We start from the raw sequence: 23,199 nt of genomic DNA, 5'->3' as shown, positions 1-23,199 counted from the left end.
GTTGTGTTTCAAGCCTGCTTTGCTGACTTTGATCTTTGTGTCTGATTTTTCCCCGCTTTGAAACTAAACCAGAGCAAAGTGTGTGTCACTTTGTGAAAGAATAAGGCCTGTGAATTACCTCACAGCTGCAAGCTAAGTATCACAGAACTGATAAGGGACTTGTACAAATTACCAATTTGTTTGGAGACAAGTGCTCTTTGCTATACCAAAAGAGTGCTTCGTTTATTTGCATTTTTCAGTATAAAGAACATTGTTTTGAATTTTCAAACGTGTGTGTGTCTGAAATTGTATCTGTGCATTTTTGGGAGGATTCTACCAGAGAGCTCGACAGAACACCAAATAATAAACAAACAAACAAACAAACACCGCTTCAATGCTTTTACAGCCCTAAGCAGTTTTATAGATTCAGCATCTTGCCCTCAAGAATGTGGGTCCTCATTTTACACACTTTGGAAGGAAAGAAGGCTGAGTCGGTCGGGATCGAAAACCTGCGATACTGCATTCTAACCACTGCACCAACATGGTTCTTCCCACAACCCAGTTGTTGTGTAAAAGCCATAGTGGTGCAGTGGTTACGGTCCAGTACTGCAAGCTACTCCTGCTAATCACCGGCTGCCAGCAGTTTGGCAGATCAAATCTCATCAGGCTCAAGGTTGACTCAGCCTTCCCTCCTTCCAAGGTTGGTAAAATGAGGACCCAGATTGTTGGGGGCAAGAGGCTGATTCTGTAAACCACTTAGAGAGGGCTGTAAAGCACTGTGAAACGGTATATAAATCTAAGTGCTTTTGCTATTGCTATTCATTCCTTGAAACTCCAGGAGAGAGCCAATTAAATTTGATGCCAGTTCGTTTCAGAGAAATGATAAAGAGAAATGGAGGCCCTCAACAAATCAGCATCCTTCTACAGGATTCACTCTATCTTTTGAATAATAATCCAGTCAGAATTATGAAATGGATTCAACGCATTTCATAAAACTGTTGATCAAATCATAATACCTTCACTCATATTTTCCACAGGCCTCAAGATTAGTCTGCAACACATTTGATATCCCAGAGAAATTCAGACCTTAGATATCTCCTGATCAAGGTTTTTACATTATGACAACTATATTATCTTTTACTTGCTACATTTTGAACGTCACACTGTTTTTCAATTTGGATATATTTCTCCAAATATAATAACATCAAATCATGAACAAAATATGTGAAACATTTCTTAGGAGAATTGTTTTTAAGTTTTAAAGGAGGAAGAGGGTTCCAGTTCATATTTTTTCCTTTTAAGAATACTAATGATTTATGCAGTTATCCATAATTATTTCAGCAGGATAGAAATAATGTTAATAAATATTTAAAGTTGCCTCGTCACTGTTTAAAAAAAGAATGATCAGTAGATACACATATTCTACTCCATTTAAGCAGACAGAAATCCAATCTTTTGATTTAATTCCATTTTATTTCCAAATATTTTCTACATCAGAGCAAAGCTAGGAGAAAATCTTAAATGGAAAGTATAAGAATAACAACAGCGACTCACTGTCCAAGCATGGATGATGCTCTATGAATATTCTACCCTATGTTAAAAAACTTTCTAGCATATTTCTTAAAACCTAGTTCTGTATGTACTGGAATCAACAAAACTTAGAAGTTCCCATATTTAGAACTGACTGTCAGCCACATGCTGTGTTCACACTGAAAATCAACTTAATCTGTTTTTCCGCTTTTATTTCTCTTAATCCACCTAATGATACTCCTTGCTTTTGCTATTTAAAGTGCTTTACACAGCTGGCAGCTAAAATCCAGCACTTTATGTCATTATCAGCAGAAGATCAGTGAGCTACTCTTGATAAAAGCTCCAAATAAATTGCTCCTTATTTAGCAGCCAAGGAAGAAGTGAAGCATCTGGAATCTGGCGCCTAAAACACGATTTAAGTATTGCCCACAAGATCATATGCTGCAACGTCCTTCCGGTCAACGACTACTTCAGCTTCAACCGCAACAACACAAGAGCACACAACAGATTCAAACTTAATGTTAACCGCTCCAAACTTGACTGTAAAAAATATGACTTCAGCAACCGAGTTGTCGAAGCATGGAACTCATTACCTGCCTCAGTAGTGTCAACCCCTAACCCCCAACACTTCTCCCTTAGACTCTCCACGATTGACCTCTCCAGGTTCCTAAGAGGCCAGTAAGGGGCGTATATAAGTGCACTGGTCTGCCTATCGTCCCCTGTCCAATTGTTCCAATTGTCTTTCCTTATCTCATATATCATATGTATTCTCTCCTTATCTATCTATCTATCTATCTATCTATCTATCTATCTATCTATCTATCTATCTATCTATCATATATATATATATATATATATATATATATATATATATATATATATATATCATATATATTCTCTCCTTCTCTCTTATATCATATATATTCTCTCCCTCCCATCTACTTCTCTTCTTTTTTACTTTCTATCGTTATATATATTACTTAATGTCTATTCTCTTCCATATGTATTGTATATTGGACAAAGAATAAATAAATAAAAATAAATAAAAATAAATAAATCAGGTTTGCATCAAGCAGCTTCTCCAAATGAGACAAATGCCTCAAAATAACCAACAGTTTTTATTTATTTATTTATTTATTAATTAATTAATTAATTAATTAGTTGGACTTGTATGCCGCCCCTCTCCGAAGACTCGGGGCGGCTCACAACAAGTAAAAACAGTCACAACAATCCAATTAATTAAAATATTTAACGATTTAAGAACAACCCCATGTAATAGCAAACACACACACAAGCATACCATGTATAAATTAACATGCCCAGGGGAGATGTTTAGTTTCCCCATACCTGACGGCAAAGGTGAGTCTTAAGGAGTTTTCGGAAGGCAGGAAGAGTAGGGGCAGTTCTAATCTCCGGGGGGAGTTGGTTCCAGAGAGCCGGCGCCGCCACAGAGAAGGCTCTTCCCCTGGGACCCGCCAACCGGCATTGTTTAGTTGACGGGACCCGGAGAAGGCCCACTCTGTGGGACCTAATCGGTCGCTGGGATTCGTGCGGCAGGAGGCGGTCTCGGAGATATCCTTTCTTATTGCTATACCAATATGCTAGAGAGTGTTTACTGTATGTAATAATCCATTAAAATGGACTTTGCTTCCTACCTAAAAAGCAAGCTTCAATACTGCAGTGAGATTTCCCCATCTCCGAGCACAAGCCCCCAATTCCTTTGTCCTTTTGTGGTAAGGAAACTGCCAACCTTCTCGTCTCCATGGCTACAAAATGGCAAATCAAACAGGGTCCCTTACTTCAGATTCCCCTCTCTGAAAAGGGAGCAAGCACCAAAGGGCTTCCTGGGGTTTTCCACAATGCAACTGTAAAAAAGGGGAATCCCTTTTCTTCCTTTTCCAGCAGCCAAGCGGCAACTGCTAAGCTACAGTTCTTAAAGCAGCAGAGGCTTCTAGGAACAGGAAGCTCATTTTAAAGCCCTTTTTAAAAAGATGCCATTGAACTTTTTACCAAGGCTATGATTGCAAAGAAATGCTCATCGATTACAGTACAGATAATCCTTGACTTGCAACAGTTCAATCAGTGACCACTCAAAGTTATGACGTCACTGAAATAATTGACTTCTGAACATTTTTTCACACTTAGGACTATTGCAGCATTCTCCATGGTCAAATGATCAAAATTTAGGCTCTTGGCAACTGACTCTTATTTATGATGATTGCAGTGTCCCTAAATGATGTGATCACCGTTTGAGACCTTCTGACTAGCAAGGTCAATGGGGAAACCCGATTCACTTAACAACTGCACTAACATCACTAACTTGGCAACTGCAGCGATTCACTTAACAACCATAGCAAGAAAGGTGATAAAATGGGGCAAAACTCACTTAACAAATGTCTTGCTTAGCAACATAAATTTAAGGCTCCATTGTGATTGTAGTTCTCAACTTACCAGCACAATTGAGCTCAAAATCTCATTGCTAATCAAGGCAGTTAAGAGAGTTGTGCCTCATTTTACAATCTGTTTTGCTGGTGGGCATTCAGCAAATCAGGGCAGCTGTTAAGTGAATCATGCAATCTTGGTGGATAATCGACTAAACATGAGCCAACAATGTGCAGCAGCAGCCAAAAAAGTCAACACAATCCTAAGCTGCATCAACAGGGGAATACACTCCAAGTCCAGGGAAGTCTTAATACCACTCTACTACGCCCTGGTCAGACCACACCTAGAGTACTGTGTTCAGTTCTGGTCACCACACTTCAAAAAAGACATTGAAACTCTGGAGAAGGTGGAGAAATGAGCAACCAAAATGATCAGGGGTCTAGAAACCAAGACTTATCAAGAGAGACTGCGTGAACTGGGCATGGACAGCCTAGAGAAAAGGAGGGCCAGAGCGGACATGATAGCAGTCTACAGGTATACGAGGGGTTGCCACAGAGAGGAGGGGATCACTTTATTCTCCAGGGCACTGGAGGGCCGGACGAGGAACAACAGCTGGAAGCTGACCAAGGAGAGATTCAACCTGGAAATAAGGAAGAACTTCCTGACGGTCAGAACGATCAACCAGTGGAACAACCTACCAGCGGACGTTGTGAACTCCAATACTCTGGACATTTTTAAGAGGAAATTGGACTGCCATTTGGCTGGGATGCTATAGGGTTCCTGCTTTGGGGATGCCATGGTCTTAAGAGTGAAGAATGGTCATATGTCACTGTTTTCAGTGCCAGTGTAACCTCAACCGCTCACTAAATAAATGGTTGTCAGTCAAGGGCTACCTGTTGTGGCCTGCCAGCTGCCAGCCCCTCCGGCAGCCAAATTAGAAGAGGAGATGGCATAGGAGTCAGGGTCAGCATCAAGCTAACCTGAGAGCTCCGAGGGAGAGGAGGGAATGGAGCTGTTGAGAGAGAGAGAAAGAGAGGCAGAGCCTGGGTTGTTCATCAACCACCAGCTGGAGAGTCAACAGCCCCCAGGTCTGGGGGTAGCTCATGAGGAAGAGGAGGACCAGCTGGGTCCAGTGTCTGACACGCAGATGCACAGAAGGCAGGAGAGAGGAGAGCCGTGGAAATCTATGAGCCGGTCCTTGGGACAGAAGAGCCACCGCTGATAGAAAAGCCCCACCCTAGCTCTGGGGATGAAAGGCAGGGGGTGGCAGACTACTATTCATCTTTAGCCTGTGGTGAGAGAGAAGCTTTTTGCTAGGGTTGCTGGCGCCCCTTATGAAGGAAATTTTGAGTTCACTTCAGAGAGATTGTCGTGTTTGGGAAGCTGGGTCAGAACAGCACCAGTAATCAAGCTATTGATGTACTGCTAGCTCCAGCAGGGTCTCCGCTTTGTACCACTTGAATGTGTGTTAACAGGAAGACACCAGGACATCATCCAAGGGCATGGGGTGAGGTATCATCAATATGCCGATGATACCCAGTTATACATCTCCATCCCATGTCCAGTCAATGAAGCAGTGGAAGTGATGTGCCGGTGCCTGGAGGCTGTTGGGGCCTGGATGGGTGTCAACAAACTCAAACTCAACCCAGACAAGACGGAGTGGCTGTGGGTCTTGCCTCCCAAGGACAATTCCATCTGTGCGTCCATTACCCTGGGGGGAGAATTATTAACCCCCTCAGAGAGGGTTCGCAACTTGGGCGTCCTCCTCGATCCACAGCTCACATTAGAGAAACACCTTTCAGCTGTGGCGAGGGGGGCATTTGCCCAGGTTGGCCTGGTGCACCAGTTGCGGCCCTACTTGGACCGGGAGTCATTGCTCACAGTCACTCATTCATTCATTCATTCAATTTTTATGCCGCCCTTCTCCTTAGATTCAGGGCGGCTTACAACATGTTAGCAATAGCACTTTTTAACAGAACCCTCATCACCTCGAGGCTCGACTACTGTAACGCTCTCTACATGGGGCTACCTTTGAAAAGTGTTCGGAAACTTCAGATCGTGCAGAATGCAGCTGCGAGAGTAATCATGGGCTTCCCCAAATATGCCCATGTTACACCAACACTCCGCAGTCTGCACTGGTTGCCGATCAATTTCCGGTCACAATTCAAAGTGTTGGTTATGACCTATAAAGCCCTTCATGGCACCAGACCAGATTACCTCAGGGACCGACTTCTGCTGCACGAATCCCAGCAACCAGTTAGGTCCCACAGAGTGGGTCTTCTCCGGGTCCCGTCAACCAAACAATGTCGTTTGGCGAGACCCAGGGGAAGAGCCTTCTCTGTGGCGGCCCCGGCCCTCTGGAACCAACTCCCCCCAGAGATTAGAATTGCCCCCACCCTCCTTGCCTTTTGTAAGCTGCTTAAAACCCACCTCTGCCGCCAGGCATGGGGGAATTGAGATACACTCTCCCCCTAGGCCTTTAAAATTTTATGCATGGTATGTTTGTATGTATGATTGGTTTTTATATACAGTAATGGGTTTTAACTGTTTTTTAGTATTGGATTATACTGTTTTGTTACTGTTGTTAGCCGCCCCGAGTCTGTGGAGAGTGGCGGCATACAAATCCAAATAATAATAATAATAATAATAATAATAATAATAATAATAATAATAATAATAATTTACTCTGAAATTCAGCCTTACCATCCTCCAGATTTGCTGAAGCCCCTTCAGTGGGAACTACTTGGAGCTCTCTGGCTTCAGAGCTGTTTTCCAAATTATTTGCCTCGGTCACTTCCAGACAACATCGATTGGAATTAGGCCTAAAAAGAGAGGAAAGGGAGGTTGGTGGTTAAGAAAAAAGCCTAAAATATTTCCATTATTGTCCTTTAACAGATTTCATATTGATTTGAAAAACAGATTCCCTTCCCCCCCCCCCCTAAAGGCTACAATTAATTATATCCTTTTTTGAATTAAAACGGTAAACTATTTCATGGTATGTTTTATGAAACTCATCTTGGTAAATACAAATGGAAACGGGATGGAAGTTTTTCTGTGAGTGAGAGGCAAGGGCAAAGCATTTAAAACTGACGTTCAGACTTGCTGTATTTCCAGGTCTCTACTGGAAATTAGGGGCTGTCTTTTAAATTGGAAACAGCAGAAATAATAGTGAAATAACTCCAGAAGTGTTAATTTTTTTACACTGATACAGTATAAGCATTTGAAAGACTAGGAAACAAGTGGAAATGAGATGCACTCCCAAATACAAGGCGGCAGGATGAAAGAAGGCTAAAGGAGACACAACAGCAGCTTTCCAACATAGAACAGAATTACAGAGTCATAAGGGACCTTGGAGGTCTTCTAGACCATCCCCCTGCTTAAGCAAGAGACCCTGTACCATTTCAATCAGATGACTATTCTTAAAATCCTCTAGTGTTGGAGCACTCACGTTTGAAAGGCTGTCAAAGGGAAGACTTGGCTATATGTTTACTCTTTGTAGCATCAAAGGACAAGAACCATGAAGTGGAAGCTTTATACAAGTGAAAGAGTAAACAAGGAGTAATCTCCTGTGAGAGCTCTTAAATAGTGGGTCAGCCTGGTTGTTTTCAAACTAAGGTTAACTTTTGTTCTGGAAAGGGATAATAGAAACATAGAAGTCTGACGGCTGAAAAAGACCTCATGGTCCATCTAGTCCATCTAGTCCATCTAGTCTGGCCTTATACTATTTTCTGTATTTTATCTTAGGATGGATATATGTTTATCCCAGGCATGTTTAAATTCAGTTACTGTGGATTTACCAACCACATCTGCTGGAAGTTTGTTCCAAGGATCTACTACTCTTTCAGTAAAATAATATTTTCTCAAGTTGCTTTTGATCTTTCCCCCAACTAACTTCAGATTGTGTCCCCTTGTTCTTGTGTTCACTTTCCTATTAAAAACACTTCCCTCCTGGACCTTATTTAACCCTTTGACATATTTAAATGTTTCGATCATGTCCCCCCTTTTCCTTCTGTCCTCCAGACTATACAGATTGAGTTCATTAAGTCTTTCCTGATACGTTTTATACTTAAGACCTTCCACCATTCTTGTAGCCCGTCTTTGGACCCGTTCAATTTTGTCAATATCTTTTTGTAGGTGAGGTCTCCAGAACTGAACACAGTATTCCAAATGTGGTCTCACCAGCATTCTATATAGCGGGATCATAATCTCCCTCTTCCTGCTTGTTATACCTCTAGCTATGCAGCCAAGCATCCTACTTGCTTTCCCTACTGCCCGACCACACTGCTCACCCATTTGGAGACTGTCAGAAATCACTACCCCTAAATCCTTCTCTTCTGAAGTTTTTGCTAACACAGAACTGCCAATACAATACTCAGATTGAGGATTCCTTTTCCCCAAGTGCATTATTTTACATTTGGAAACATTAAACTGCAGTTTCCATTGCTTTGATAATAATTGATAATAATAATTTCTGCCTGTCACAGAGCGGTTGGACAAGAAAATCTTCAAGGTCCCTTCCAATCCCATGACTGTATGTACAGGTAACCCTCGACTTACAACAGTTTACTTAATGACCATTCAAAATTACAATGGCACTGAACAAAATGGCTTATGACCGTTCTCCACACTTATGATCACTGCAGCATCCCCATGGTCATGTGATCAAAATTCAGGCGCTTTGGAAACTGACGCGTACTTATGACGATTGCAGTGCCCCAGGGTCACCTGATCCCCCTTGCGACCTGCAAAGTCAATGGGGAAGCCAGATTGATTTAATAACCATGTTATTCAACACCTGGAGGGATTCACTTTACAACTGTGGCACAAAAGGTGGTAAAATGGGGCAATGTTCCCTTAACAAATGTTTCACTTGGCAATACAAATTTTACGCTCAATTGTGGCCTTAAGCCGAGGACTACCTGTGCGTTCTTTTCCAAGTCACACCGAACTTACCCCACCGCTATTCCTTTCCTGGCCTTCTCTCCAGCAGTTGTGCCATTCAAAGCAGAAGCGCCAACATTGGAATCAGAAACCTCGCATATTCTGTCTTCGGAATTAGGCAGGGGGTCTGCAGCACAAGCCAAAGATCTTTGGGAGGCATGCCGGCTGCTGGGCTTCGAGTTTCCTAGGCAACCTGAAAGAAAAACAAGACAGGTTTCCCACGATGCTTTTTCCAATCTTGAAAGAATCTAATACAGAATACATATTTGCCACAAGCCAAGTTGTACCTGAAAAAAGGCAGGGTTTTGTTTTCCATCCCTATTGGTTTCAGATGCAAAATTACCTTCTATTCTGCCAGATCTATCAGCAACAAGGAAAGCCATGTGCAGCATAACTACAAATAGTCCTCAGCTTACAACCCCAACTGAGCCCAAAACTTCCGTTGCTAAGCAAAGGCAGTTGTTAATAGCAATAATAGCTAGACTTATATCCCGCTTCCCAGTGCTTTTCAGACCTAAGTGGTTTACAGAGTCAGCCTCTTGCACCCAACAATCCAGGTCTTCATTTTACCCAACCTCGGAAGGATGGCTGAGTCAACTTTGTGCCTGGTGAGATTTGAACTGCCAAGTTGCAGGCAGTCAGCAGGCAGCAGAAGTAGCCTGCAGTATTGCACTCTAACCATACGCCATGAGCTTTGCCCCATTTTATGACCTTTTCTGCCCCAGTTCTTAAGTGAATCATTGCAGTTGTTAAGTGACTTGTGCAGCCATTAAGCAAATTTGGCTTCCACTGTTGACTTCGCTTGTCAAGAGATCACATAAGGTGATCACATGATCCCAGGGCACTGCAACCATCATAAATATCAGCCAGTTCCCAAGTGCCCTAATTCTGATCACTTGACCAGGGGATCCTGCAACGGTTGTGAGAAAAAGTCACTTTTTCAATGCCGTCGTAATTTCAAAAGGTCATTCAATGAATAGTTGTCAGACAAGGACTATCTATAATGATGTATCACTGGACGGGTGGGCAACATTTTTCTGTATACAGTGGTACCTCATCATACGAACTTAATTGGTTCCAGGAGGAGGTTCGTAAGGTGAAAAGTTCGTAAGACGAAACGTTTCCCATAGGAATCAATGTAAAAGCAAATAATGCATGCAAATCCTTCAGGAAAATCCCAAACTTTAGAAGGGAGGCGAACAGAGGGCAGGGAGGAGCAGCTAAAGGGGGCGGGTGGAAGAAGCAAGGCTAGGCTAAAGGGTGAGTGGCAAGGAAGAAAAGCAAGGGGGGCGCCCCTCCCTTTTCTTTCTTCAAAAGACACCGTTTCAGTACCTTTGCAAGCATGCTGTTCTCCTACTTTTTTAAATGCAAGCTCTTTCCCCCTCCAAGCCGCCCCTCCTTTTTCTTTCTTCAAAAAAGGAAAAAAAAAGAAACCCCTTCATCCCAGCAGCAGCGGCTTGGGTTCGTAAGGTGAAAATAGTTCGGAAGAAGAGGCAAAAAAATCTTAAACACCGGGTTCATATCTCGAAAAGTTCGTTAGAAGAGGCGTTCGTAAGATGAGGTACCATTGTATATATATATATACTGTAAACTAATCTTTTTCAATCTCTGTACAATACAGTCTTTTTATTCAGTACAGGTAATCCTCACAGTAAATAAATCACTTACGATCATTTCCTACACTTATGACCATTACAGCATCCCCACGGGTCATGTAATCAACATTAAGAAACGTGGCAACTGACTCATGTTTATGATGGTTGCAATATCCCCCAGGGTAATGTGATCCCCTTTTGTGACTTTTCGACAGGCAAAGTCAACGGGGAATCCCGATTCACTTAACAACCCAGTTACTGAATTATGAACTGCAATGATTCGTTTACCAAATGTGGCAAAATGAAAAGTGGTAAAATGGGGCAAACTCGCTTAACAAATACTGTATCTCATTTAGCAACAGAAATTTTGGGCTCAATTGTGATAACCAGTTGAGGATTACCTGTATTTGACAAAAACCTCTCCAACTTTCAACAATTCTGTGAGCATTTCATCCTGTAATCAATCATTGGTGGTTTGCAGCTCAAATTGTGTTTTATTGTAAATGCTTTAACAGCAGCCAAGTATAGAAGAGCAAGAATCTGAAACTCACAAGCAGCAAAATAGTATTCAAATGCACACATATTCCCCAGATAAGTTTCTACCTTCAGAGGGAAGCTGACAGTCAGGCTTCAAAAGGATATTTCCATCGCCACAATCCATTGCTCTTCGCAAAGACAGGCTGCCTGCTGCCCCTGAGCGACCAGTTTTACTTGAACTATGTTTCTTATTTGCAGCTACAGAATTTAAAAAAAACAACTTCAGCTTTAAATTCAAGTAACATTTAAAAAACAAAGACATGCCGTATATCTGGCTGAGATTTAAGAGAGATCACCCTTTATCATCACCATTATTTTAGAACTTTTAAAACAAGGTATTTTATCTCAGCTCAAAGACAGATGTTTCCTTCCTTAATTGAGGCTCCCATATATAAAACTGCTTTTTCTACATCGGTAGTTTACAACACCGGCATCTTCCTAATGCCTAGCCTTTAACTCTCAAAACTCCTGAGTCTTATTTATTTATTTATTGGATTTGTATGCCGCCCCTCTCCGGAGACTCGGGGCGGCTAACAGCAATAAGACAGTGTATAACAATAATCCAATACTAAAAACAATTAAAACCCATTATAATAAAAAAACCAAACATACATACAGACATACCATGCATAAAATTGTAAAGGCCTAGGGGGAAAGGGTATCTCAATTCCCCCATGCCTGGCGGCAGAGGTGGGTTTTAAGTAGCTTATGAAAGGCAAGGATGGTGGGGGCAATTCTAATCTCTGGGGGGAGTTTGTTCCAGAGGGCCGGGGCCGCCACAGAGAAGGCTCTTCCCCTGGGTCCCGCCAAGCGGCATTGTTTAGTTGACGGGACCCGGAGAAGACCCACTCTGTGGGACCTAACTGGTCGCTGGGATTCGTGCAGCAGCATCAATGTGGCCACTGATGAGAATTCAAGCACTTTCACAATACATATCTGGAATTTACCAAGCTTGTGAAACTGTATTATTGCTACATGTTACTATTTACTATCCATACCATGTATGCACAGAGTACAGGGAACAAATAACACAAACTAGAAAACTTTAATGCCGGAAGATGAATACAATTTAATGTAACTTCATGACGGTCAGAGCGATCAACCAATGGAACTGCCTGCCAGGGGAGGTGGTGAACTCCCCAACTCTGGACACCTTCAAGAGGAGATTGGACTTCCATTTGGCTGGAGTGCTGTAGGGTTTCCTGCTCAGGCAGGGGGTTGGACTCGATGACCTAACGGTCCCTTTCAACTCTATTAATAAAAAAATAATAAAAAAATAACCTGGTGCCCAAAATCTGAACAGAATAAAAGGGCTGGAGGGTATATCTTATTTAAAGGAATAGGCCAGGCTAAAGAAGATGGTCGGTCTGTCTATCTGTCTGTCTATCCATCTGTCTGTCTATCTGTCTGTCTATTATCCATCCATCCATTCAACTTCCCCACTGACTTTGCTTGAGTTGGCTAGGAAGGTTACAAAAAGTGATCACGTGACTTTGGCTAGGATAGTACAACTATCATAAAGGTATGCAAATTGCCAACTACCCAAATTTTGACATGTGATTATGGGAAGGCTGCAATGGTTGTAACCGTGGAAACCAGTCAATGTCAACAGTGCCGTTGTAACATCAAATCGTCATTAAATGAACGACTAAATGTCAATGTGAAAAGTGCAGATCAACCTTCCCAGCATTCAGTCTCTGTCTGTTCTCAAGGTTTATGGGATTGCAAAGTTCATTTGAAATCAGCTCTTTATCAAGACAGGTGTAATCACGTCTGCACACAACAGGGTTGGTAAATGGTTCCCTTCTTACAGACGTGATGATTAAACCCCTTTCCACTTACAATTCCGAATATAGCAGCTGGAGAGGGACGATTTTGTCAGAAGCTCCCTCCCAAGTTCCTGCAGCTTGTTGTAGCTTTCTGTTCCACAAGCCGCCAAGGCTCCCTGGTCACCAGGGAATGCGTACGCGGCCTGCCCATCCGAGGAGCTGGTGTTGCTACTGCGAACCTCAGACAACTGGTTCTTCACATCGGACATTTTACTCCGTACTTCAGCCATCTGACTCTTCAACCTCTTCAGCATTTTCAAGTCTGGTGGGATGCGCCACATGGCCTGGTGCCTCCGGTGGTCTTTCTCTGTTAAAGAGGAGGGCAGTTAACAGAGAGGAAGCAGGAAGAATGTTCAAGCTCTCCAAAAACGTTTCAAGGGCATCTCATAGTAGCATCTCTAGGGGATTATGGCCTAGTTTGTCCAGTACTCTGCCACTGCTAGTCCTGAATGATACTTTCAACAATAGTTGTTAGCTCTGGCCTAGCTCCTGCCCCAAGGACTGTGGATATGGGGGAGATATCCCCATGCTGCAGGCCTGTTTTGCCCCCAGTGGAATCTGCTGAAGAAGGCTCCTCTGACCAAGAAGACATGAATGACAGGGAGGAGAGTGTGGCAGACAGCTCAGAAGGAGATCAATTATCTAGCTCCTCCTTGGATTCAGAACAAGACTTAATGATACAGCCACGCATGCGGAGAGCGATGCATAAGCAGCAACAACTGAGAGATTATTATCAAAGAAAATGAGGCCACCTGTGGTTGGGTGGGGCTGTGGTAATTAGTGAGGCTGCTATAAATAGCAGCCTGTGGGTTTGGTCATTGTGAAGGATTATCTGATCGTTGTGTTTCGTGACTGCTTTACTGACTTTGACCTTTTGTGTGCTGATTTTTCCCCGCTTTGAAACTAAACCAGAGCAAGGTGTGTTTCACTTTGTGAAAGAAGAAGGACTGTGAACTGCCTCACAGCTTCAAGCTAAGTATCACAGAACTGATAAGGGACTTGTACAAATTACCAGTTTGTTTGGAGACCAGTGCTCTTTGCTATACCAAAAGAGGGCTTAGTTTAAGTGACATTTCATTATAAAGAACATTGTTTTGAATTTTCAAATGTGTGTGTGTCTGAAATTTGTACCTGTGAATTTTTGGGAGAAGTTTACCAGAGAGCCCGACAGAACAGTCCTAAAGAGATACTTTATTAGAAGAGCCCTCCACTCGCAACAGAATACAGTAAAACACCAGATACAATTCAATGAGATCTGAAATAGTTGGATAGCAACTATTGCCCAATACGATGTACCGCAGAAGAATATCTATGTCTAAGTACCTGTACCAAGTACATAATTTCTTTTATCTTGCTAACCAAAGCCTCATGCCAGACCTGAACACTAGTTGAGACTTCATTCTTTGATTGCACATCCACTTAAGGAGACAGCATATGTAATGTTTAACAGATAAAATTTATTAGGGTGTGTTCTGGTTTCTGGTAGAACTTTAGCTATTACAAATAACTCTTACTAAATGCAGTATTTCATAAACAAAGAAACTCCATCTTTATTTCTCTTCCCTTCCGTATTCAAAATACAGCTCATACTAACACATTCCTCTCAGCCCGTTATCTTTCTTAATTGCATTCCTCACACATTCCTCCAAGCTTTCTCCATTTAACAAGATTTATGTACTCACAGCATGATTCAAAAACAGCAAAAATGGCTGTAAAATAACACAGAATGCATTTGCTTGCTTGGGAGCTGAACGGAAACCTTTCATTTTTCGCCCTACAACATTGAAACTCCACCCTTCTTCCCCACTGACCCCTGACGTACCAAATACATCACTCCAGTATTTAACCCATGCCTCCCCTTAATATCTTCTTCCAAACACCTGTTCTTTACGTTTTTGTACCCTTCTGAATTTAGGATTGACCCAGCGAACGTCTGATTCTTCCTCGCTAGATTCTGGACTCATAGCCACATCCTGTTGCTGGCCTCCCACCTGTTCTACTATCTGTAACCCCGGGCCCACCACTAATTCATAAACACTATCTGTATCAGAGTCCTCAATTTCTTCATCATCCTCCAACTGACCAGGAGTATGTACAACAGGGTGTACTTAGTATCAAATTAAAATTTTATTTAGATTCAAAACTGTATTTACCATAGTATCAAATTAGAATTGCAGAAAGAACAACTTGCCTTCCATTAAGGACCTGTATACTTCACGTCAAAAAGAGGGCTGTGAAAATATTTACTGACCCTTCGCATCCTGGACATAAATTGTTTTGACTCCTACCGTCAAAAAAATGCTATAGAGCACTGCACGCCAGAACTAGACACAAGAGGTCAGTAAGGGGCGAGTACAAGTGCACTAGAGTGCCTTCCGTCCCCTGTCCTATTGCTCTCCTATATCTCCTATACCTTTCTTCTATTCCTATATCTCTTCTTCTATTATTTCATTGATATGTTCTATTACTATATCTTCTTTTCTATTATTTCTTAGACATATTTTACTATGAGTATCTCCTCTATAACCTTCATCATGTATTTTACTATGTATATATAGATATATACTCACTAAAACCATCATTGTGTATTGGACAAAATAAATAAAAAAAAATAAATAAATAAACAATAACAGTCTTTCCCTCCATGCCATCACTCTGCTAAACAACCAATTCCCAAACACTGTTAAACTATTACTAAGACTGTATTACTATTATTCTTCTCATCCTTCATATTACCTTTTTCCTCCTACTTGTGACTATAACTTTGTTGCTTGTATCTTTATGATTGATATTGTTTTATTTAGTTTACTAGTATGATTTGATTGCTTATTATGCCTATCATTGTGTTGTATCTTATGATTCTTGATGAGTGTATTTATGTACACTGAGACCACACCTAACACAAATCCCTTGTATGCCCAGTCATACTTGTTCAATAAAGAATTTTATTCTATTCTAAATGAAGCAATAATACTTTGCAAATGATCAGTTATTCGAAGGATGATGGAGGTCTGCAGGAATGTGAGGTCATGTGGGTTGCTGTGACTTTGGGAGGCTCCTAGGTGAGAAAAAACTAATGTATAGCAACAAATACTCCTCTAAAAGAAAATCGAATTTGAAATGGCTCACTAGAGATTATAATGTCGGACTGTAATATGCAACTATCTTGCAGTATCCAAATGGCGCATAGCCTCATTACCCAAGATATCATTTTACCGTCATAGCATTTCAGTAATGGACCAAAACTAGATGGCTTTTTCTACCAAACATAAAGGCGCCTCTCTGGAGGACAAATCTGCAATAAATTGCATAAAAGTAGCATAACTAGAGAGTGCTTGCTTTATTTATTTATTTATTAGATTTGTATGCCGCCCCTCTCCATAGACTCGGGGCGGCTAACAACAATAATAAAACAGCATATAACAAATCTAATATTTAAAATAACTAAAAAACCCTTATTAAAAACCAAACATACACACAAACATACCATGCATAAATTGTATAGGCCTGGGGGGAAGGAATATCTCAATTCCCCCATACCTGATGACAGAGGTGGGTTTTAAGGACCTTATGAAAGGCGAGGAGGGTGAGGGCAATTCTGATCTCTGGGGGGAGTTGGTTCCAGAGGGTCGGGGCCGCCACAGAGAGGGCTCTTCCCCGGGTCCCACCAAATGACATTGTTTATTTGATTTAGGAGAAGGCCAACTCTGTGGGACTTAACTGGCCGCTGGGATTCGTGCGGCAGAAGGTGGTCCCTGAGATAATCTGGTCCGGTGCCATGAATGGCTTCATAGGTCATAACCAACACTTTGAATTGTAACCGGAAATTGATCGGCAACCAATGCAGACTGCGGAGTGTTGATGTAACATGGGCATATCTTGGGAAGCCCATGATTGCTCTCGCAGCTGCATTCTGCACGATCTGAAGTTTCTGAACACTTTTCAAAGGTTGCCCCATGTAGAGAGCATTACAGTAGTTGAGCCTCGAGGTGATGAGGGCATGAGTGACTGTGAGCAGTGACTCCCGGTCCAGAGAGGGCCGCAACTGGTGCACCAGGTGAATCTGGGCAAACGTCCCCCTCGCCACAGCTGAAAGGTGTTTCTCTAATGTGAGCTGTGGATCGAGGAGGACACCCAAGTTGCGGACCCTCTCTGAGGGGGTCAATGTCCCCCCCCCCAGGGTGATGGAATTGTCCCTGGGAGGCAAAACCCACAGCCACTCTGTCTTATCAGGGTTGAGTTTGAGTCTGTTGACACCCATCCAGACCCCAACAGCCTCCAAGCACCGGCACATCACATCCAATGCTTCGCTGACTGGACATGGGGTGGAGATGTACAACTGGGTATCATCCGCATACTGATAATACCTCACCCCATGCCCTTGGATGATCTCGCCCAGCGGTTTCATGTAGATATTAAATAGCAGGGGGGAGAGGACCAACCCCTGAGGCACCCCACAAGGGAGAAGCCTAGAGGTCGAACTCTGACCCCCCACTAACACCGACTGCGACCGACCGGAGAGGTAGAAGGAGAATCACTGAAGAACAGTACCTCCCACTCCCAACCCCTCCAGCGGGCACAGAAGGATTCCATGGTCGATGGTATCGAAAGCCACTGAGAGGTCAAGAAGCACCAGGACAGAGGATAAACCCCTGTCCCGGGCCCGCCAGAGATCATCCGTCAACGCGACCAAAGCAGTTTCTGTGCTGTAGCCGGGCCTGAATCCAGACTGCTGAGGACCTAGATAATCGGCTTCTTCCAAGGACCGCTGGAGCTGGAACGGCACCACCTTCTCAACAACCTTCCCCATAAAAGGGCAGTTGGAGACTGGACGATAGTTATTGAGAATGGCTGGGTCCAGGGAAGGCTTCCTGAGGAGGGGACGCACAAGTGCCTCCTTATAGGGATCTGGAAAGGATCCCCTCCCCAAAGAAGCGTTGATGATCTCCTGGACCCAGCTCCGTGTCACCTCCCTGCTGGCCGAAACCAGCCAGGAGGGACACGGATCCAGTAAACAGGTGGCGGAACTCACAGCTCCAATGGCCTTGTCCACTTCATCAGGTGTCACCAGATCAAACTCTTCCCAGACAGATGGACAAGTACGGGCCCCAGTCACCTCGACTGACTCATTGTCAGTTGACTCTGTTTTCCAATTAGAGTCGAGGTCCGCCCGGATCCAAGCGATTTTATCAGCGAAAAACGTGTTAAAGTCCACGGCACTACTCTGTAAGGGCTCCCCAACTCCCCCCTGATTAAGAAGGGAGCGGATCACCCTAAACAGAGCGGCCGGGCGGGATTCCGTTGATGCAATCAAGGCGGCATGATTTGTGCATCTTGCTGCCTTGAGCGCCACTTTGTAAGCCTTAATATGAGCTCTTACAAGTGTTTGATCGGATTCAGACCTACTCTTCCTCCATCGCTTCTCTAGATGTCTCTTCTGGCGTTTAGCTAATTTTTCCCTGCTTCCTGTTAGGTACAGACCTATATTAAAGAAATAAAAATGTTAAGAGAAAAGGTCAGGCAGCAGAATCTTCTCTATGTGAAATGACAAGCAGTTTACTGTGGAAAATTCTGAAAATATCACAGGGAAGAATCTATTCAATTTGCACTGTATAAAGAATCCTATTTCTGGCTCTTTCTCCTCTCCTTTCTTCCACCCCCCCCCCTCCCACTTCTGACATGGGTAAAACCAGAAACAAAGACCTGATGGAATTGCAGGAGCAGAGAGCTTTTAGGGGCTGGGAGCTGCATACAATCTTACACCAAGAGAGCAGAATAAAAGTTGTTTGCTACAAGATGGGTGGCAAATAAATATGAAAAATATTAATAAATGAAAAAGTAAATAAATAAAATAAATAAGGGCAGGAGAGCAGGGAAAGAGGTTAAAACAAAGAAGGCAGAAAGTGTGCACTTAATACATATAATGTATCATTAAACTGTAAGTACTTCCACAAGACACAGAAAAAGAAAACCAAAGGTGGCAGGGTAGCATGCAATATAATTTGTATCCTCACCACTGTTTGATGTTCATTAGTTTTAAAAAAGAGAAACCACCACCACAGCCTTTTTCATTAAATGGGCTACTTAAAAAGATGGGAGGGGTGCGTGACATTTTAAAAGGTAAGCAAATTCATTCCAAACTATTTATCAATACAGTAAATCCCAAAGTTTGTTAATAACAACCCAGATATTTTTTTCATTGGTGAGGTGCCAACTTAATCCTAAATAATATGAAAATGTTTCAAAACTGTGATTTCCAGGCAAAAGTCAAAGAAAACGAGGGAGACCCACAAGATGGAGAAGCACCATCAAAGACATACTACAACGAAGAGGGGGAAGGGAGAAGGAGGAGAAGAAAAAGAAGATGATGTTGATGATTTTCAGAGATCTGAAGGAGAAGACAAAAACTTGAGAGAGATAAGACTGGCAATGACCTATAATTTCCCCTGCCCTTTCCTAAGAACAAGAAGCAGCAACCTTTTAAGGCAGGGGTCTCTAACCTATGGGATGTAGCCCACTAATGGGCCATGGCTTATTTGGCACCAGCACTCGCAGCCCCACTTGTAGCCCCGCCCTCACCTGCCGCTCACACAAATGAAGACACGTGCGCTCGCACATGCATGTGCACCTGCCACTAGCATTAAACCATCCCCCCTTTCCCCCGCCCCCCTGAGCTGGACCGCCCACTGGGAAAGGTTGGGGAAGGCTGGTTTAAGGCACAATGTCTGTCTCAGTCAATTAAAATCAAAAGTAAAAATTCTGCTAGACTAACAACTTCACAAAAGAATGTACAGGATCTCTATGGCGATATTTCCAAAACTGCATAGTTGTTATTTTTAAAAAGATCTACATTTGTTTTTATTTAGTTTCCGAATCCTACATATGCCATTTAACAAATGTAAAACACATCCTGGTGCCATGGCTATTGCGTTGCCAGCCTGTGTCTTCAACCTCCTAACAGGACAGTCACTTTCTCAATATTTCTTCTGATTGCTTTCTCAAGGGTTGCTTTCCAAATTCTCATTATCTTACTATTAAATCTTACTATGCATGGTATGTTTGTGTGTATGTTTTCTTTTTAATAAGGGGTTTTTAGTGACTTTTAACTATTAGATTTGTTATATATTGTGTTATTACTGTTGTGAGCCACCCCGAGTCTACGGAGAGGGGCAGCATACAAATCTAATAAATAATAATAATAATAATTATTATTATTATTATTATTATTATTATTCTGACATTTGAAAACCATCGGAATTGACAAAATCTCCATCTGTCAATTGCAAAAGGCCGCTTTACTGGGATCGGCAAACATAATTTGCCGCTACATCACGCAGTCCTAGCGCCCAACTGGTGATGAAATACGAAATCCAGCATAGTGATCTCGTTTGCTGTGTTGTACTGAAATAATAATAATAATAATAATAATAATAATAATAATAATAATAATAATAAATTATAATCGTGTTATAATCACCCGAATCATGTTTGTTTGGTATGGATGTTTGTTAGATTGTTGTAGGGGGTTTTTTTGGTGTGTGTGTGTGTTATAATTGGGTTTATTAGGGTCATGGGGTTTTATTTATTATTGTTGTTAGATTTCTTTTTTTATTATTGTACCATTGTATTGTTTTTATTGTTGTAAGCAGCCCTGAGTCCTACAGGATTGGGCGGCATAGAAGTTAAATAAATTAATTAAATTAGATAAGGCTTTAAAATCACATTCCATCTTGGTATAACCTATATTCATTGTCTGTGGAAGTTTAAATAGTTCAACTTTCTAAAACTTATTCTTAGTATCTTCAGGTTTTTAGACTCCCTAATTTCAGTGGGGAACTTTAGTTTCATCAATTTAAAATACTGTCAGGAATCAATCATATCTTAAGAATAATCACCAAGGAAAATCAGCTCCTTTGATGGCGATTCCCAAAGTGAGAAATGATGGGTGTAATATTTGGTCTCTCCATAGAAAGTGTTCTGCTGGGCTCTATGATATGAGTCTCCCGAAAATTCAAGGGTACAAATTTCAGACACACACACACACACACTTGAAAGTTCAAAAACAATGTTCTTTATCACAAAAATTCAAAAGAAACCAAGCACCCTTTTTGTATTGCAAAGAGCACTCATCCCAAAACAACCTGGTAGTCTGTACAATCCCCTTAATCAGTCCTTAAGTACTTAGCTAGCAGCTGTGAAGGAACGTCACAGTCCTCCTTTTTCCACGAAGTGAAACACACACACTTTGCTCTGCTTTGGTTTCAAAGTTGTGAAAAATCAACAAACAAAGTCTGGAAACAGCAAGGCACGGTCCTGAAGAAACAACGATCAGATAATCTTCCACAACGGCCAAGCCAGCACGCTGCTATTTATATCAGCAGCTCTAATTACTGGAGCCCCACCCAAACACAGGTGGCCTCTCTTCTCTCCTGTAATATTTTCTCAATTGGTCTCTTCGATGCATAATTCTGCGCCTGCGTGAGTCTAACACTTCTTCATCCGAATCAACCGAAGATAATGGAGATTGGCTTCCTGGGCTGTGTGCCAAGCCCCCCTCTTCCAAATCACCCCCACCTTCTTCTTCATCCGAGGAAACTGCACTCCCTGACTCTGTCGGCAATAAAACAGGCCTATGACATGTTGATGTTTCCCCTGCCTCCACCTCCACATTCCTTGGGGCAGGAGCTGGGCCAGAGCCAACCACAACAGAAAGGATGAGCACTTCTTCACAGAGCTGTCTGTCCCCTCATTTCCCCTACTCACCTTTATTTTGCAAAAGTGAGGCAGGTGGGCGTGGCTGCAGACCCCACAGGTGCTCCATCCCATTTCTGTCTTTCAGGTCCAACAAATGTATTAATATCAAGGGATCTATATCAAGCAAACTGCTACTGGCAGAAGCGAGCGAACTTCCTCTCCTTGACAAGTGGCTGGCTGTTGTGCGGTATGCATGGCTCCCACCTGGAGGAAGAGAAGGAGAAAGAAGGAAAAGAGAGTAGTAGTTTATAACAAGTTTAGGCATTCGGTAATTCAGCTAGAGTTGGACAATTGCCTATAAAAGTAAAAACAACTGTGAACACTATCAAACCTATACCTAAAACAGACCCATAAAGAAAGAGGAAAATGACTTATTAGGATATTTTGTGGAGAAACACGAGTTTATACACACATACGCACACACACAAACACCACCCCCACAAAATAACCCAGCTTGGTCTCAAAGTTGTAATTGGGAAGACAGAAATGTAGGATATAGAATATTTGCTTTTTATACATTTAGAAACTTTTAAAAAACCAGTAGAATCTATATAGTCAACAATTACAAAATATAAAACGATTGGTTTATTTGATTTTCTAGCAATCCAAAACAGGGGTGTAGATAGAGATAGATCTAGAAATGGTGCTAAATATGGGATATGTGCCATCACAAGAATGAAAAGACAAGAACCCTTTCCCTGTTGATGCATGATAGATTTAACCATCTTTAAAAATAAAGATACAGTGATACTTCATCTTACAAACGCCTCATCATACAAACTTTTCAAGATACAAACCCGGGGTTTAAGATTTTTTTGCCTCTTCTTACAAACTATTTACACCTTACAAACCCATCGCCGCCGCTGGGATGACCCGCCACCAGACTCCCATTGCCAGCGACGCACCCGTTTTTGCGCTGCTGGGATTCCCCTGAGGCTCCCCTCCATGGGAAATCCCACCTCCAGACTTCCGTTGCCAGCGAAGTGCTGGTTTTTGCGATGCTGGGATTTCCCTGCTGGGATTCCCCTGCAGCATCGCAAAAACACAGAAGTCCAGAGGTGGGGTTTCCTATGGAGGGGAACTTCAGGGGAATCCCAGCAGTGGAAAAATGGGCGCTTCGGCTGGCAAAAGGGGTGAATTTTGGGCTTGCACGCATTAATCGCTTTTCCATTGATTCCTATGGGAAACATTGTTTCGTCTTACAAACTTTTCGCCTTAAGAACCTCGTCCCAGAACCAATTAAGTTTCTAAGACAAGGTATCACTGTATAAGGAAATCTGTATCAATCAAAGAATAGCTGAAACAGACTATCAAGCTATCTTGCCTCCAGAAGTTGTAAATGCTCCAACACAGGAAGTTTTTAAAAAGAGACAAGACATCAACTTCTCTGAAATGGTATAGGGTTGAGTACCTGAGCAGGGGTTGGACTATAAGACCTCTGAGGTCCCTTCCAAGTCTGTTATTCTGTTACCAAACAATGTTACGAAATGGAACTGCAGATATGAAGGAATGAGGAGGACCCAGGAATAAAGTTTAAAATCCAGAAACAAATATAAAATCAACCACTGCCCAATAATCATTAAAAATACTCAAAACAACAAAAGTATTGTTTACATTATTAAACTATTTAAATTGTTAGTTAGGAGGTTTCT

The 23,199-nt window shown here is 42.2% G+C and overlaps 1 protein-coding gene across 10 annotated transcripts in view; it reads right to left on the bottom strand.

The window, feature by feature from the left end:
* TRIM37 (tripartite motif containing 37) overlaps positions 1–23,199 on the bottom strand; it is an 82,295-nt gene that overhangs the window by 5,380 nt on the left and 53,716 nt on the right. For all 10 annotated transcript variants that reach the window (XM_070735393.1, XM_070735395.1, XM_070735390.1 and 7 more), the window contains 5 exons: positions 21,557–21,751; positions 12,807–13,100; positions 11,031–11,162; positions 8,845–9,025; positions 6,595–6,713 (listed from right to left, as the gene is read on the bottom strand). In XM_070735393.1, coding sequence (XP_070591494.1) covers positions 6,595–6,713; positions 8,845–9,025; positions 11,031–11,162; positions 12,807–13,100; positions 21,557–21,751 — 921 coding nt within the window. The remainder of the gene's footprint in view (positions 1–6,594; positions 6,714–8,844; positions 9,026–11,030; positions 11,163–12,806; positions 13,101–21,556; positions 21,752–23,199) is intronic.

Source organism: Erythrolamprus reginae, chromosome 1 (genome assembly GCF_031021105.1).
Source record: "Erythrolamprus reginae isolate rEryReg1 chromosome 1, rEryReg1.hap1, whole genome shotgun sequence".
Lineage (NCBI taxonomy): Eukaryota > Metazoa > Chordata > Lepidosauria > Squamata > Dipsadidae > Erythrolamprus > Erythrolamprus reginae.
This window is presented reverse-complemented; position numbering and strand designations above follow the sequence as displayed.